Source organism: Lycium ferocissimum, chromosome 10 (assembly GCF_029784015.1).
Source record: "Lycium ferocissimum isolate CSIRO_LF1 chromosome 10, AGI_CSIRO_Lferr_CH_V1, whole genome shotgun sequence".
Classification (NCBI taxonomy): domain Eukaryota; kingdom Viridiplantae; phylum Streptophyta; class Magnoliopsida; order Solanales; family Solanaceae; genus Lycium; species Lycium ferocissimum.
Window position 1 is genome coordinate 9,679,017 of NC_081351.1, and position 16,249 is coordinate 9,695,265.

General features: G+C 37.1%; 1 protein-coding gene across 2 annotated transcripts; it reads right to left on the reverse strand.

Moving 5' to 3' along the window:
* Positions 1-590: 590 nt before the first annotated feature.
* On the reverse strand, positions 591-12,089 carry LOC132032395 (AT-rich interactive domain-containing protein 6-like). 2 transcript variants are annotated; one of them, XM_059422012.1, is made up of 13 exons: positions 11,955-12,089; positions 10,960-11,830; positions 10,830-10,869; positions 9,117-9,169; positions 7,052-7,097; positions 5,896-5,988; positions 4,619-4,735; positions 4,467-4,518; positions 4,308-4,380; positions 3,875-3,941; positions 3,727-3,777; positions 3,153-3,245; positions 591-999 (listed from the first exon to the last, which is right to left on the reverse strand). In XM_059422012.1, exons 2-13 carry the CDS (start codon positions 11,775-11,777, stop codon positions 895-897), a joined length of 1,608 nt encoding a protein of 535 aa, XP_059277995.1. In that variant the 5' UTR covers positions 11,778-11,830; positions 11,955-12,089; the 3' UTR covers positions 591-894. The 2 variants fall into 2 exon arrangements, with proteins under 2 accessions (XP_059277995.1, XP_059277996.1); XM_059422013.1 differs by lacking the exon at positions 11,955-12,089 and having other exon boundaries at positions 3,153-3,233; positions 10,960-11,777.
* Positions 12,090-16,249: the final 4,160 nt, after the last annotated feature.

Sequence of the window (16,249 nt, forward strand, 5' to 3'; positions counted from 1 at the left end):
CTATGGAGTAACACTGTTGATTGTTAAGTTTTTTCCTCGAATCAGAAAAGTCGTTTGTAGATTCACCTATCCAGATACTTTCGTACTCTTGACTCGATCATCAACATGTGACCACAGCAAAGAGATACGTGATAAATCAAAACAATGGAGTAACACGTTGATTGTTCAGCTTTTACCTCGAATCTTACATCTAGGATATCGAACTTTTGGTTTTTCTTCTATAATCTCTCATAATATTCTTTCATTTCTTTTTTTCTTCTGTTCTTGTTTTCGTTGAATCCTTTGTTTCTTCATTCATTGGATATTCCGGGGATTATACTTGTTCCTACATCGTTTGAGGATCAGGATTTGGAAGTTGGAGAAATTCTATTACCAGTTACTACTGCACTTTCTACGAATAAAACAAGACTGGATTCATCGACAACTCTTGTTCCAAGCCTTAAGGGAACACCTATGCTGTTGCATCACCATTGCAATGACATGGAGATTTTTTCAATAATAAATTCTCTGTGAAAGCATTTTGTATTTTAAAAACTATGCAATCTGGAAGCTGGAACAGCAGCTATCGTCAAATGAATGAGGGCAGATGGTTCGAGGTTCAGAAAGATCTCTCATACTCAAGGTGCTGACGATATGGCAAGATTTTGTACAAAAATTAACAGATTGTGGGATTGAGGTAGCATAGGAGATGGATTAGAGGAAATGGCATGACAGCTTCTACTATCTAAATACATCTCTGTCTTGAGCAAACTATAAAACCTAACACTTACCTAGCACTAAGGCACAACTTGCACTATCAAGCCAAATTCAATATCACGCGTGAATTCAACACCTCCATTTCCCAAAACAACCCCGGGGTTCCATCTGATAATGTAGGAGGCCGCTCGCCTCAGCCTACATATTTGATTGTTCAAATGGTACACGCACAAAGAGCTGCCCATGCAGGGTAACCACAGCAGAGGTCTGGTGAGGATCAATTCTTGAAGGTAAGCTGACTACCTGGAAAACAAACTCCTAGTTTTAGTATGTTGGACTAGCAATTGAATGCAGATAATAAATGTTAAAGACAAACATAACTTCTCCAACTGTTTTTCCCGTTTCTCCTTTCTCTTGTAATAGAGTGAACAGTTCTAAAGAGAAGTTCACTAGAACTGTAGACGGGTGACACCAAATAGACCTTTTTAGAAAAGTATAAGTTTATTGATGTGGCAGGAAAATTCCCAGTATATAAGTGGTATAGAACAAGAAATCCTGGCATGTAATTAATGCAATCACTTGTTAGAGGATGTGACTTCCTAATCCCTCTAACAACATTTAAAATAGGGCAAAGGGTCATATTTACCCCTCTACTATGTGAAAAGGATCACATTTACCCTCCATTATAGTATCGGTACAAATATACCCCCGACGTTATACAAGTGGTTCAAATATACCCCTCTTCCGTTAAGTTGTCCAAGGTGGACGTTTACTCCCACGTGGCATTGAAATTTTGATGAGGTGGACGCCACGTGGCATGCCACCTCACAGCCCCAACCTCTTTACCCCCCCCCCCACTCCCCCACAAAACCACTTCTTCTTCCACCATTAACACCTCCTCCCCCTCCACCACCATTGCAACCATCAAGAACATCACCATTTTAACCGTCTTCCCTTTCACTGTTTCACACAGCCACAAATCTCTCCGAAAACGATTTATCAGTCAGCTTTAGTTGAAGCTGTACAATTTTACGTTGCACAAATCACAGAGGTCTCAAGACCGTCAAAATTTAATTTGTTGTTTTGCCCTTCAAGAAAATGAAACAAAATTCAACCTCCCCAGACGTATTGAGAACATAATCACTAACTCTGTTCTAACAACAAGGATTCATCTCTAGTTATGATTCGTTATGGATTTCGGATATTCTTTTTCTTTCTAATTAGAATCTCATTTTGGAATTTGACACTAAAGCTGACTGCACTGGAATGAAGGATGCTTCAAAGATTTAGAGTTTCTGGTGGTTAAAAGTAAAATCTTTTGTTCATAAATTGAACATTACATAGTCTTGGGATACAAAGAATTACAACAGAGGGGAAATAATTTTTAAAAAATCCATTAAGTTGGGTGGTAAATCAAAATGGCCAAATAAAATTAAGAGAGAGAGAGCAGAATCACGAAAAGAACCTGAGATGCAAGAGCCAAGTACCCAACAGTATTTGCAAGTGACCACCACCATTTTCAGTTTTATACACCATCTCCACCTCCGCTCAGTTATGGTGGTGTTATCGTGTTGGTGGTGACAGTAATGGTGGAAGAAGATGTGGGGTTTGGTTTGGGGCACGGGGGGGGTGGGGGGGGGGGGGGGGGGGGGTTGGTGTAAAGAGGTTGGGGCTGTGAGGTGGCATGCCACGTGGCGTCCACCTCACCAAAATTTCAATGCCACGTGGGAGTAAACGTCCACCTTGGACAACTTAACGGAAGAGGGTATATTTGAACCACTTGTATAACGTAGGGGGTATATTTGTACCGATATTTTAACGGAGGGTAAATGTGATCCTTTTCACATAGTAGAGGGGTAAATATGACCCTTTTCCCTTTTAAATAAGTACATAATTGTATAATATCAGTTGGATTCAGAATGGGTCCCATTATCAATGTAATTAGGAGATCCAGTCAATGGAATTAACAATGATTGTAGATAAGGCTTATACAGTATAATTACACAAGGGCTGAGACACCAAGTCCTCATGCATTCTCAAACTTCTAGTTTCTCTTCCCTATTCTCTTCAATTCATTGAATGAGATAAGAATAAAATAATTTTTGAAAACAGTTGGCATCATAAATAAAGAAAACTTGGTACCAGAATATTCAAGCAGTTTCTTTTGTTTCACTTTCTTTATTGGATATATGGTGAGAAGAATGATTATAAGTCTGTTTAATCGTAACATCAAAGATTCTTTCTTCCCTCAACATAAGGAATATGTTACTAGAAGTGCTGCGGCCAGTTAAAAAGGGACACACTTTATCGCCACAAAGCAACACTTAAACATCAGTCGTAAATTTGTTAAGTAATTCACAGATGATTTTTTTTTTTTTATCAAGTAATTCACAGATGATATTATTTCTTATGGTTCATCAGATAACATCGATGGCTCGAAAGTGTAGAGAAAAGACCTTTTTGAATGGAGCAACACCCCAAGGATTGTCCAGCTGTTCAGGTTGGCCAGAAATAACCAAGCGTCCAGCAGGATCAGACTGCACACGAACCTGACAAATTTTTTAAATACACCCAGAGGTGTTATAACAAGGAAAGAAAAGACTATTTGGTATTATGCTTTGAATGACAGCTGCTGAAAATCAGAACACAACCAGAAAAGATATCTTTCCGATCACGGCAGACTGCAATTGTCTACTTTTGCATCAGCAATGATAAGAATAACCATTACAAACTAGGAGATTAGTCGATCAATCAACTGACCAGCCCAAAAATATTTTGGAGATAGTCCAGTTCAGTGTTGACACAAAGAACACAGGATGCATAAGAATCCTAATTGGGGACCACTGAAAGTAGTAAGCAGTGGTAAGCATTTAAAAGATAGACTTCGCTCTTATATGGTATGTCTAGATAAAGTATAATAAGAAGTTATGGCCTAAGCTTACATACATTATGTTCAAATTATATCCAACGGCTATCATGTACAGCTTCCCCAGTTCATAGTGCAGGAGAAACAACAATGTCAGGATTTACCTCTTCACGCAAAAGGCCAGGAACTAAAGCATAGACTTCATAGCAATCCTTCTGCACAGATAATTTAACATTGCAAGATGATCCCCGTGGAGAAAATATAACACTGCATTTAAAATCGATTCATGCCTGTGGAGAAAGAGAAACGTACAGTTTTCTGCACATTGATCTTCACCCAGTCAGCAGGAGGGCCAATATCCACCACCATTGTCTCCAAACTGCAAATTTGGGGATGTAAAGGGGTTTAAATTAGTCCTTCCGGAACTTAGAGATGCTTCCAGAACAAGAGCAGTAACTGGATGAAATTATTTATATGGAAATTAAACAAATTCCAGGATAGTACCATAAAGTGCATGCCAATTAGAAACGAGGCTGTACTCAGAAAAATATCAATAAACCAAGAAAACAAGGATAATTCCACACTTAAATGTAAATATCTGTGCCTTTCACAGAAAGAATTGTTCACAAGAATATTAAAATGTGCATGCAAACTAGTAATCTGCGTTTCATTTATGAAAGTGACCTGGATTTTACGTGTAAGCAAAGAGTCCATTAAGAATCTAGAAAAAACCAAGAATCTTAACTGCGGTTTTGATACTTTCACGCCGGTAACTTTGGCAGCATGCTCCATGGGAGAAGGCTTTTTCCGCTTCAAACCTTAATTGAGAAAGGGAGCTCAGTGGAAGAAATTAAAGGTCCCTACTAAGATTGTTTCTGTAAAAGGATTAGGTAACAAATGATACCAATGCTTTTAAGTTGCTTTTCACGCTTTGGCAAAGATACTGAGTTCTTCTCCTGCCAAAAGGAAAGGAAAAGCTAGAAATTAAAGCAACATTTTGGAGATGACCCATTTGCTATTGTCTTGGGGAATAAATTAGTAAACATCTTCACAAACCTTAATGATAGGATCTCCGACCTCACCATTACCAAGAAGACGTTGAGAATGCCAACCTTGCATGGCTCGAGCTGCAGCATCTCTTCTTGCTCGACCTGATCCAAAGGGTTGATGCCCCTGCAAGAACAAGTTATAATAATCATTTCTCATAGTTTGTATTATTGTGATTCTACATGCTATTTTCTTTTTATCGCAATCTAGAAGTGTCACTACAATTAGTTTCCTGTTCAAGGAGGGCCTTAGCTCCGTTATGACAGTGGATGCAGCAACTAAGACTAAATGCACCTACATCTTATCATTGTTTTCTAGGATCCCAACCTATAGAATTCAAATATTCTTTTTTTTTTTTTTTGATAGGTATAGAATTCAAATATACTTTAGTTATACATAGAAAACAATAATTGTGTATTTGAGTAAATGACTTTCAACTATCTAATCAACAAATGCATACAAACAACACTTGATAAATCATCCCAAAGCATAAAGCTGAAACAGAAATCCATGAGGTGAGACGGACAATAAAATAAGACCCTTCTGGGTTCAAATACTGTGGGTTAAAGATCAATGGCAGCAAAGGCAGGAAGTTTTTCTTTTTTGAGGTAAGGAGGCAAAAACGGGAGGAAGCTTAGGGTCAAAAGATCTTGTGATGGGTAATGACTACAAGATGAGCTAAGGGCATTGTTTGATATTTTCAAATAAGTGAAAAACTATGCAATGGATTTAGGGAAAGAGAAAAATAATTGTCGGCCATTACACCTTAAATGAGAAGAATTTGGTATAAACTGAGGAAACGAAAAAGATAGCAGTAGGACTTCACACAATTCTCAAGCACATAATTAGAGTTGCATCTCCTAATCCAATGAAAGCTAGATTGCACAGAAGAGTTCTGCAATGGCTGATGTATAACAAACCATTAAGCACGGCAATTTGTGCAGTAGACTGCGCAAAATAATTCCCAAATTAACAAAAAACTTATTTTTTCATTTTAAATACTATTCTTTCCATCTTCAAATTATCAAAACCATAGCTAGATACTGAAAAGGGAATAGTTCAATTAAACACACACATCGACCAGAAAAAATTTGATGACAATAACTATGTACTTATAAAGTCACCTGACCTCTGTCTTTACCAGACCAATTATTATTCAAATGTTTTTCTTTCACTAAAGAAAGGTCCCCCCCCCCCCCCAACCCCCACGAACTCCAAGAAAAGAGAAAAGAAAAATGTATTCATGGATTAATAACATCTTGCAAAGATGGATACACAGGAAATACCTGGATTCCAGCACTAGTGGGTTCTGCAAAAGCAGCATCAGTGAAAGGAAGCTCACCACTACGCATTTTGTGCTTTTCATATTCCAGTAGGGCCTGCAAAAGGTCACAGCTCATCAGGCTAAATGCAGTAAGGTAAAATAAAATATATAGCTACAAAGAAACTTTTAACTCTTAAGACACTTCTCAATACCGATACAATGCGACCAATTAACGGGACCAATACTTTTGAGAAACATGATTAAATATGGGATCTTCTTTATCAGGTTCCTCATGTATTCATCACAACCCGTTGGACATAATAGAGATAGAGGCACAGGTGGAAGAGAGAATACTCAGATTTTGCTGAAAAGTACTATGACTCCAGAAATTATTTTTGAACATAAAGACGATGCCTAAATCAACAGGAGAGTTTCTAGCTTGTTGGAACAACTGTGAAGCCATAAAACAGAAGAAATGGTGGAGTGCAGTCCCAGCTTGTGTTTGGTTGAAACTCAAGATTTTTGAAGATATAGGCAGTAATATCCAGGAGATTAAGATGAATTGTCTGTTTTTATATCATTTTTGGTAACACTGCCTTTGTGCTAATGATATATAACTCTGTTACCTTTGTCAAAAAAAGCATTTGACGGGAAACAAAGAAAACCAGTAGTAGGTTGTGGAGAAGTTAAAGTGGAAACAGATATTGAAAAGTGTTATAAGTATCTATGAACCTGCATAAGAAGCCCACATTGGCAAAATAAAGGTTTTGTGGAATTATGAAATACTACCTCCATCCTAATTTATGTGACGGTATTTGACGGCACAAGGAGTTGAAGAAAGAAAGAAAGACTTTTGAAACTTTTAGTCGAAAACATTTTTTATGATTGTAAAGGATAAAAATTAAAAGTTTAATTTTAAATTATTTATAAATATAGAAAGGTGTCATTCTTTTTGGGGAAGACTAAAAAGGAAAGTGGGTAACATGAAATGGGACAGACGGAATATGATGGTTTAATGACATCCATGAACAACAGTAGTTTTCCCCTCACACAGAAGCTTGGGTTCACCGTAAATCTCAAGCACCGCAAAGCAACAAACACACTATAAAAACAAAGAGAAATCCAGCAACTACATTTCAAGAGAAATAACATTTCTAAGGAAACAAGTTTAGGTTGACCTTCTCATAAAAACATCGGAATGTCCAAGAGACAGTAGTACAAGTCCTGCACAAGTTTGAACACAATAAATGATCAAGTCAATTCCATTTTTAAGAAACACCAACTACTAAAGAAACTTCTAATGTCATGCAGGAGAGAACTAGATAAGAAATTAGAATCAGAAAGAAACAAATGCTAATGGCGTGAACATGAATCATTTCATCACCTACTTATTTTGAAGTTGTAATTCAAAAATAAGTTACATTAAGTACTAACGTAACAAATATAAAATCATAATGTTATAAGTTCACCCTTAGAAATAATATTCAAGAGAGTAAGCTGGACAACTCGTTTATTTTATTTGGTTATATTAGCCCAGCTTGGAACAAGCTAGGAACATTATAAGAGCTCATTAGACTCAAATACAATGTTTTAAGTAAATATTTTATTTGATTTAATGGGGAAATCCCGCATACAAGATTTATACTAAAATGTAAGAATTTCATCAGAAAGCGGGATTTTCTATAAAGAGTCAGATGAGTAGCATATAAATGTTCCAAATGCACAAAAAAACCATAAAATTTTCTACTCTTTCTTTATACAAGTAAAGAAATTCATACTCTTTCGTACGCTCTCTTACTCCTCCCTCCTGTGTTGTCTATATGACTGCCAGGCAAACTACTTCTCACATTGTCTTTCATTTCTTCCTTCTTCATCTCCTCCTTAATTTCGATCATAGTAAACATCTCTTCAATAGCTTTGGCATCATCCAAGCTACTCCTAACATGTTTCACTATGGATCATAGCCTGGTAGGTAATTCGCATCCTTTTCCACTCTCCACTACCTACTTTACACTTGATGTTTCAACAGAAGTCCTCCTACTCTTTCATAATACTCCTCCACAGATCTACACATACAGCAGGTGATGTCATCGGCTCGCCATCCCAAATTCAATAAATACTCTTCCCCACAACACTTCATCTTCATCTCAAGTAAAGCATTTATTAACACCTTTAGGTTTCTGATTCTTTGTTTTGTCACTGTCACCTGCATATCGCTTGAGCAAATGATATTCCCTTAGCTCCTCGCTCAAGTCTCGCAGAAAATCCCTGCAGTGTCGCTGACCTTTTCCATGGAATCTCCGATCTCTTCAGCCACCTGCTTAATTTTTTTATAACCCTCACAATGACTGAATTCCATAGAGAACTATTATTGTGAGTCGCATTGGTAGAAGGAACCCAATGTACAAATAAGAACCTCCGTCAATTGTTGAATGGTGTACACTTCACTCGCTGAGATGATCTCACACTGTATCACCTATATGTTCAACTATGAACAGAAGATTGAATCAAAGTGCATTGCTATAGATTTTGTTCACTAGAATGATCAATTACCGAATATGCTTACAAAATCACTCGATTGGTCCAAAATTGGGTACATTTGGGGCAAGTTAGGAGCGTACAACACGTATTCTCCAACTTGCAAGAAAATAAAAATGTCAAAAGTTTGAAAATATGGCAAGATTGAAAATATGGCAAAAAGTCATACCTCGTAATTTTTATATATGAAAATTTACAAGGTATATACCTTAAGCACTCTAACTCGAGGGAGAGTGTTAAAATGTTTTTTCAGAGAAATAGTGTGTTGAAAATGTTAATAATCCATAAATATGGCAAGTATCCGTACCTTGAAGATACAGAAAGATTTAGACTCCTTGTTTTTTTGGTTTTTTTTTTTATTCTTCTTTTTTAAATGTGTAATTAGGAATAGGAATTACATAATCCTTTTTTTCAAATTACTTTTTCTTTTCTTTTTTTTTTTTTTGATGAAGTAAGAATATTATTAACAAAAAGGGCATTAAGTAAGAATATTATTAACAAAAAGGGCATTAACTTTTCAAATTACTTGTAAGCACTATTTAAATTCCAGCATGCTTGAGGGAATAATCAAGTAATTATACTCCAAAACATTGTTTTTCCTCCTTTCTTTGCAATAAGTAGACACTCACAGACAATGTTTCTTAGCAAAATAAATTTACAGCAAATGAAGTATGAGGCAAATCACAGATATGAGTTTGTCCTTACTTAGGGGGTTTGAACGATTCTCCTACTTGTCGCCATAGCTTGCATGATGTTACCTGCAAGACCACGAATAGGAAATAACCTATGAGTATAGGATTGTACACTCCATTACAAGGCAACCATGAATTTTGTTAAGCTATAAACGAAACAGAAGAGACAAAATAGACAACCTAACTGTAACTGCTTTAAAGAGTTCTAGTGATAGAAAGCTCTATGCAGAACAAAGATAAAGTTCTTGTAGCCTCTCCTTCTAACTCTAATAAGTTTCTAGAATTATAGTAAGTTGCTTGGGCGAGAGTAGTACTAGGATGGGTGACCCCCGGGAAGTCCTCGTGTTGCATTCCTAAGAAACGAAGGGGAGCCTTGGCGTAACTGGTTAAGTTATTTTTTGAGCCGTGAAAACAACCTCTTCTCGAAATGCCTGCGTACAATAGACCCTTGTGGTCCGGCCCTTCCCCGGACCCCACGCATAACGGGAGTGTGCACTGGGCTGCCCTTTTTAAACTTAGATGGTACACATGAGCAAGAAAGTAAGGCTCTTTAATAAGAAAAGAAAGTTGTATTAAAAGCCAAGCAGAAGGTATCAATACATCAAAAAACAGAAGTTTCCTCCAGTTCACTAATCCGCTAAACAAACGTCAAGTGCATATCCTGAAAGAGGCTTAAATCCTTACAGCACGGAGGTAAAGAAAACCACTCCCAATAATAACTGGCTCAAGTCCCTGAGTAAAATGTAGAGAAGCAAGAATGAATATCGTTGCTACTTTGATACAAAGCAAGCGGCTTGGATTAATGTAGGCAGCTCCCTCTTTGCTCAATAATGAGCCCAGTATGAAAACTAAGTCCAATTTACTAAGGTGAATTTCCTAGGGATTAGTTTAAGAAGCTTTTCTCACTTCTTTGGCGCTTATCCAGCCTTATCTTGAATGTTTATTCTTGAGGAAGTGTAGGTCTGAATGCTAGAGTTTTTATTCCTCTGACTTAGGTATACTATATTTCATCAAAACTGCAGGACTTGGTGTTCCTATCAAGACCATCAATTCCACCATTTTCCCCACTATTCCAGCACAAACTGAACCTAATCTGCCCACTTTTCTATTTTGCTGTGGGATTATTCTTATGTAAGAGTATGAGCATGTTTAGTATGCTCTTTAGGTCACTGTATACATTCTTCACAGAGGTGGTGAAACCTTGGTTTTCTTTTTAAAACCACTCACCTAGGACAAAGGGAGGAGGGAAACTCGACGAGACGGCTCGAACTCTTTTTTTTTTTTATAACGGAAAAGTCCACAAGGATCAGTGGTGCACGGTCCTAAACTCGGTGGATAATGAGCTGGCCCTACCCTTTTCCATTTAAATACCAAGCTTTTGTTGGTGGCAGGGTTCGAACCCGTAATGTGCACCGAACGCACATATCAAAAGCGGTACTATTACCACTAGACCGAAGGCCTGGGGACAAGAGACCACTAGAACTTATTCTTTTTCTTGTCCTCTGTCTTCAGTTTCTCATAACCGTTTCCCTATTTCTAAGAAAGACTAGTGAAGTTAATCTTTCCCAGCCCCTTACCTAAACCCTAGCCATTAGCCATAGCAGACCTTTTTCAATCCAAGGCACTTCTTTTCACCCAAATTTTACTACTTTCACTCTTAAAAGTTACACAAGTTTGTTGATAACCATGGTAACACTACATCAGCGCATTTAAACTCTACACAGACCTGCTCATAACCACCAAGTCTGATCACTGCTCTCCACAACCTGACAAACATTAACAAAAATAATTAGGCCAAGTTCAACAAAATCAAGCAAAGTAAATAGGTGAAATTAGGAAGGACGTGCATGACTAACTTGAGACAATTTAATGGCTCTCCATAGAACCGTGGGGCCTTGAACTCCAAGCACCTTTCTTTGTGGAAAGTTTCTAGCTCTTTCATAAACGCAGCTTGCTCTTCTTCTGTTCCAGACTCATCTTCCCCGATGGGATTTGCATCCAGTAGAAAGGTCTTGGCAGGTGTTTTCACATCAATATCATGTTCCACGTCCAACTCGGGCTTTAGCAATGCATCCTTAGTCTTATCGGCTGATAGCATCTCTGTCACTTTCAGCACATCATCCAATCCCTCCTCCATTTCATTTTCCATTAATGCCTCCGTCAGAATTGCTCCTCGCTTCGGGTTCTCTTCCATTTCTTTATTGCTTAAGAGTGAGCAACACCTCTTCACTCCAATTTTTAGTTCCTCTGTTCCAGTAACATGTACCATACATGATTCCAGTTGAGTTGCCGGATGGACTCCACTCAACTCCCCCCAAGTCACCCCATCTTTCGGTTTAATAGGTTCTTCATCCTCAGGTCTAACTTCCACTGGACTCTCATTCTGGACTATGGAGTCCAGTTGTTCAGCAGAATCAAGATTAGTACTGTCCCTACAGCCACCGGGGCCTTGAGATTCACCTTCAGCTTTGGTGGGAGATTTGAGGAAAACCTTGTCGTCTTGAAGACTCTTAGAATCAAGTATGGGGGACTCACCCTTACCGACGTCTTTAAACAGCTCCTTTCCAGCAGTCACCAAGTTGTCGTCCTTTGTTGACTCAGTTCCATTTGTGTCGTCCTTACCAGCCATTTCTGGCAGGGTTTCTTTGTTATCGTCTATCTTACAATCAACCATGTCTGAGTCTGACCCCAAAATGCTTGATTAATTCCCCCTCGCTTGACAAAAATCTGCAAAAACAACTGCACGGACAATGTGAAACTCAAAGACGAAAAAAAAAGGGAGGAACAGGAAGTCTTCAAAGGAATAAAAAAGTTAGAGCAAAAGGATCTTGCCTTGAGGAGGAGTACTAACGGCTGAATCCCTTGGCAGCGAGATAGACAACAGATGAACAAGTTTTTTGCTCCTTCGGTTCTGCGAATGCGAGCATCATTGTGATTTTAAGAGGGTTTTCGAGCAAGGAAATGCATTTAATGTCATCTGCCCTTTTACGATTTACTACTTTGTTGCTCTTTTCTTTTCCTTTTTTGCTTATTCAGAGGTTTCTCAGAAAAGCTCCGAATAAGTTAATTTTTTACTTATTTTGTTATGTTCGGTTAATTAGTAAAAAATATTTTTAAAAAAATATCACTCATGCCCTATCAAACCCACCACTCCATACCACACCCACACCCACACCCACTCCACTACCACCACCCACCCTCCAACGCACTTCATCTTCACCCAGCTTTACCCCACATCACCACCCCACACCATCGCTCCATCCAATCATCCCACCCACCCCACCCCTCCCAAATTTTCTATTTCATATATTTTATTTTACGTTTATAAAAAACGGAAAAAAAATTTCTTATTCACCCCACCACCATCCACTATCCCTCACCACCACCCACCCCCACCACCCAACTACAACCCTCCCCCACCACCCACCTCACACCAAATTTAACCATGCAAACTTTTCATTTTTATAAAAAATTTATAAACGTAAAATTAAATATGAAGTAGATGGGGTAAGGGTGTAGAAAATCAAAAAAGAAAATTGTTTCAATTTTTTTTAAAAAAGTAATTGTTTTTTGGAGGGGGTGTTGGGTGCGGTGGGGTGGGGTGTTGTAGAAAACCAAAATAAGAAAAAACTTTTCAAAACTTTTTCTTTTAAAAAAATTAATTTTTTTGGACGGGGTGTTGGCTGGGGGAGGGGAGTCGTAGAAAACCAAAAAAAAAAGTGGTGGGGTGTGGGGGGTTGTCGTAGAAAACCAAAATAAAATTAAAAACTTTTCAAAACTTTTACTTTTAAAAATAATTAATTTTTTTGAAGGGAGGGGGTGGCTGGGGAGTCGTAAAAAGCCAAAAAAAAAAAAAAAAAAAAAACATTTTAAAAAAAAATTGGGCGAGGGGGTCGTGGGGGTGGGTGGTGTAAAAAATCAAACAAAAACACTTTTTAAAACTTTTTTTAAGCAAAAAAAAAAATTGAGCATGGGTGAGGGGTCCCCACAAGACTGGGGGAGGAAAGATGGGTGGTGTAGAACCCCCCACCCCCCACCAAAAAAGAAATTTTGCCCCCCCCCCCCCCCCAGGAGGTGCTTGGGGTTGTTGGGGTTTGGTGGTCCGTGAAATTCCAATTGTGAACTTGTTTTTCTTATTTTGATTAGGGAAGTCATTTCTCCCATTTTTAAAGAACTTGTTTTCCTAAAGAAAATTTTGACCAAACGAACATGAGAAAATTGGAAAACATTTTCCGAAAAATGTTTTCCCTCATACCGAACACACCCTTATTTTCTTTTTCCGGTCTATGGTAATTTACATACCACCTCATAAATTTAGATTTTAACTAATCCCTCCCTCGTCTCAATCTAACTGTGCTAATTTGACTAAAGGAGATCTTTAAATCTTATGATCCTAAATTTAAAATATGTATAATGTACTAAAATGTCATTTGAATCTTGTGGTTATACACTTGTCATGTAGGATGTTTGAATTATCAATTTATTAAATATAAAAGGAGACATTCTTTTTTGACATAGCAAAAAAAAAAAAGTAGAACACTTAAATTGGTATTGAGGGAATAGTATTTGAGTACGCAAGTGCGAGTGTACATGTATTTGGTATAATGAGTAAAAATAAGTTTAAAGATTAGATCTATTTGATTATATTTAAAATATTTTTGAGCTATTGAATAAATAAATAAAGCATTCATGGTTCTTAAAAGTGATGAATGGTGGTCTCCTGTCTAGCTAACTCAATAATATAATTTCATATCGTTTTATCAATCATGGCATATTAGCTGAATCATTCATCTCCACTCATATTCCTCTGTCAATTAATAGGAGTGTTTCAAAGTCATTACTCAATTTAGAAATCATATTCAAAATCATTATTCGAGATTCAAGTGTAGTAACCCATACTTTGAGTAAATCACATGTACATACATATATGATACTATAACAAAATATAGAGACTCGATGCGAGCTTGTGCCCCATGCGCATAAAGCCTTGTTCAAAACATCCTTACTGTCAAAGGAGGTTTTCGAAGCGCACATACCTCAAATCCCGCAAACTAATTCAAACCGTGAGCTCCAATCTTCTAATATGAACACTATACATTCATTTGAAGTCACAAAGATCAATATTCATTCGGTAACCCACCAATTCCTCAATTTCATTCCCAGTGAAATCTAGGCTTTGGATTATCCTGCTACTCTTTCTAACTAATTCAAAATACCAAAAAATAGATAAAGTTCTTACCTTGAAGAAATTCCAAATTCCGCCTCAATTGCTCTTTATTGAATTTTCAAAAATCTTGGGATTTGGATGATAATCTAGTGTTAATCCTTGATAATTTGATGTAGTTTATAATTTGATCATTGGATGATAGAGAACTCACCTTGGATAGGGTATGAGTCCAGGCCATAATAGCTCCCCAAAACTCGTCCAAGATGAAATAAGGTTTAAAATTCCACTATTTTAAACCATTTTGAAAATGTCAAAATTTTGGTAATTCCTCCGGTATTACAAGTGTAATGGCGTGGACAGACTATATAAGAATAGTAGTATCCTTTTAACCCAAAAATAGCCTAAATGCTTTAGTACAGATTGGTTCATGAAGTCGCAATTTTGAAAACAAACTTCTTTGTTGTTGTTAAAACAAAGTGAAGAAATACTGCTTTCGAATTCCCTACACCAAGTTATCAGAGCCACAATTTTTATTTTTATTTTGGTAATAAACCGTGATATATTACCATACCAACCAAACGTATTTACAACCTAAGGAGTACTTAGGACAACAACCACCTTCCAGGAATGTTGTTGCTGCCTCTAAGTCTCACAGAAACCAAAACAAACAAATACACCACTAGTTACATCTTGTATGCCTACTGCAGCTATGAAATCAAAACTAATTACAGTCTATGTATCAAATATTGGATCTTATAAGCTCTCTTCACTGTTTGTAACATTTCTAATCTAAGTTTAGTTTCCCTCTACATCTGTGCTATAACATAATTAGTATGCTAATGTAATACAAAGCCACAATTTTGATAGCAATAAATTCGAATATTATGTAACATTGCTATTTTTGTTATCCTGCCTGGAAAATCTTTAATTGCAAGAACTTGTTTTTATGCGGATTGCCCTTCATATGGACTGGTCTTTAATTTTTGACCCTCCAATCGTTGGTCTTTAATTTTTGTCCATACTCTCATTTAATGAAAATTTGTGGGCCAAAGTATTCTTATTCGTTGGTCAATGAAATCAAAGATTTTGGGTTCGAACCCTAGCTGAATAAAAAAAAAAAAAAAAATCACAAGGCAAGGTCTCATAAAAACTATGCCTTGTCCGACATAATTTTGTAGAAATTAAGTTATCCTAGACAAAGCATAATTCCTATGTAATTTTGCCCGAATAGGCATAGTGTCTTCATGAAAAAGAGGTCATACTTCATGGGGGTAATTATGTATTCTCGCTTACTCATAGAGGTGGGCCGTGTCCATTTTTTGCCGAGAGTAGAGAGGCCAAAATAACTCCGTCATTTACTAAGCCCAAATATACCAACACCCAACCACTTTAACCCCCACCTGGTTACAAGGTCGCGTTATCAGGCTCGATAGTATTCTTTTAATTTAATTAGAGAAATCACATTATCGTTACATATTGTAGGCCAAAGTCATTGTAAATAAAAATATACTTTGAAGAGTTTGAATAGCTTGCTTTCCATATTAGTAGAAATTATGTATCACTATATGAAGTTGTCACATCTCGTTCTTTTGTACGTTGGAATCGTCATGAGCTAGTCGACATAAGTTAAAGAAAAGACTATCCTTGAGGTTGTAAAGGAAGGGAACAAGTTAGATCCTTGAAAGTTACAAGAATTCAAGAGTTGCTAAGCCATTATACTTGGATTGGTTATGTCGATAGCGTTGTGAGTAAACTAATGTGAGCCCGGATGAGTTATGATACCCATATGAGGCTAAGTAAGTCTTTAAACAAGTGTTAAGTAAGTCTCGTAAGAGTTCAGGGCTAAATGAACTGAAAAAAATTAAGTTCGTTAAAACTTGGGGAATGGTAGGCTGAATTCTGGGCATGATTTTTGCTCAAACTTCTGGGGTATATCTTATTGTATATAAGAAGCTATGTAGTGCATAACATATCTAAAT

Excerpts from the sequence above, each read along its gene's own strand:
- LOC132032395 (XM_059422012.1), bottom strand. The coding sequence starts at position 11,777 with ATGGTTGATTGTAAGATAGACGATAACAAAGAAACCCTGCCAGAAATG. Across the intron at positions 7,098-9,116 it reads GAATCGTTCAAACCCCCTAA|GACTTGTACTACTGTCTCTT; the intron begins GTAAGGACAAAC and ends AAACTTGTGCAG. Across the intron at positions 5,989-7,051 it reads TCCGATGTTTTTATGAGAAG|GCCCTACTGGAATATGAAAA; the intron begins GTCAACCTAAAC and ends GACCTTTTGCAG.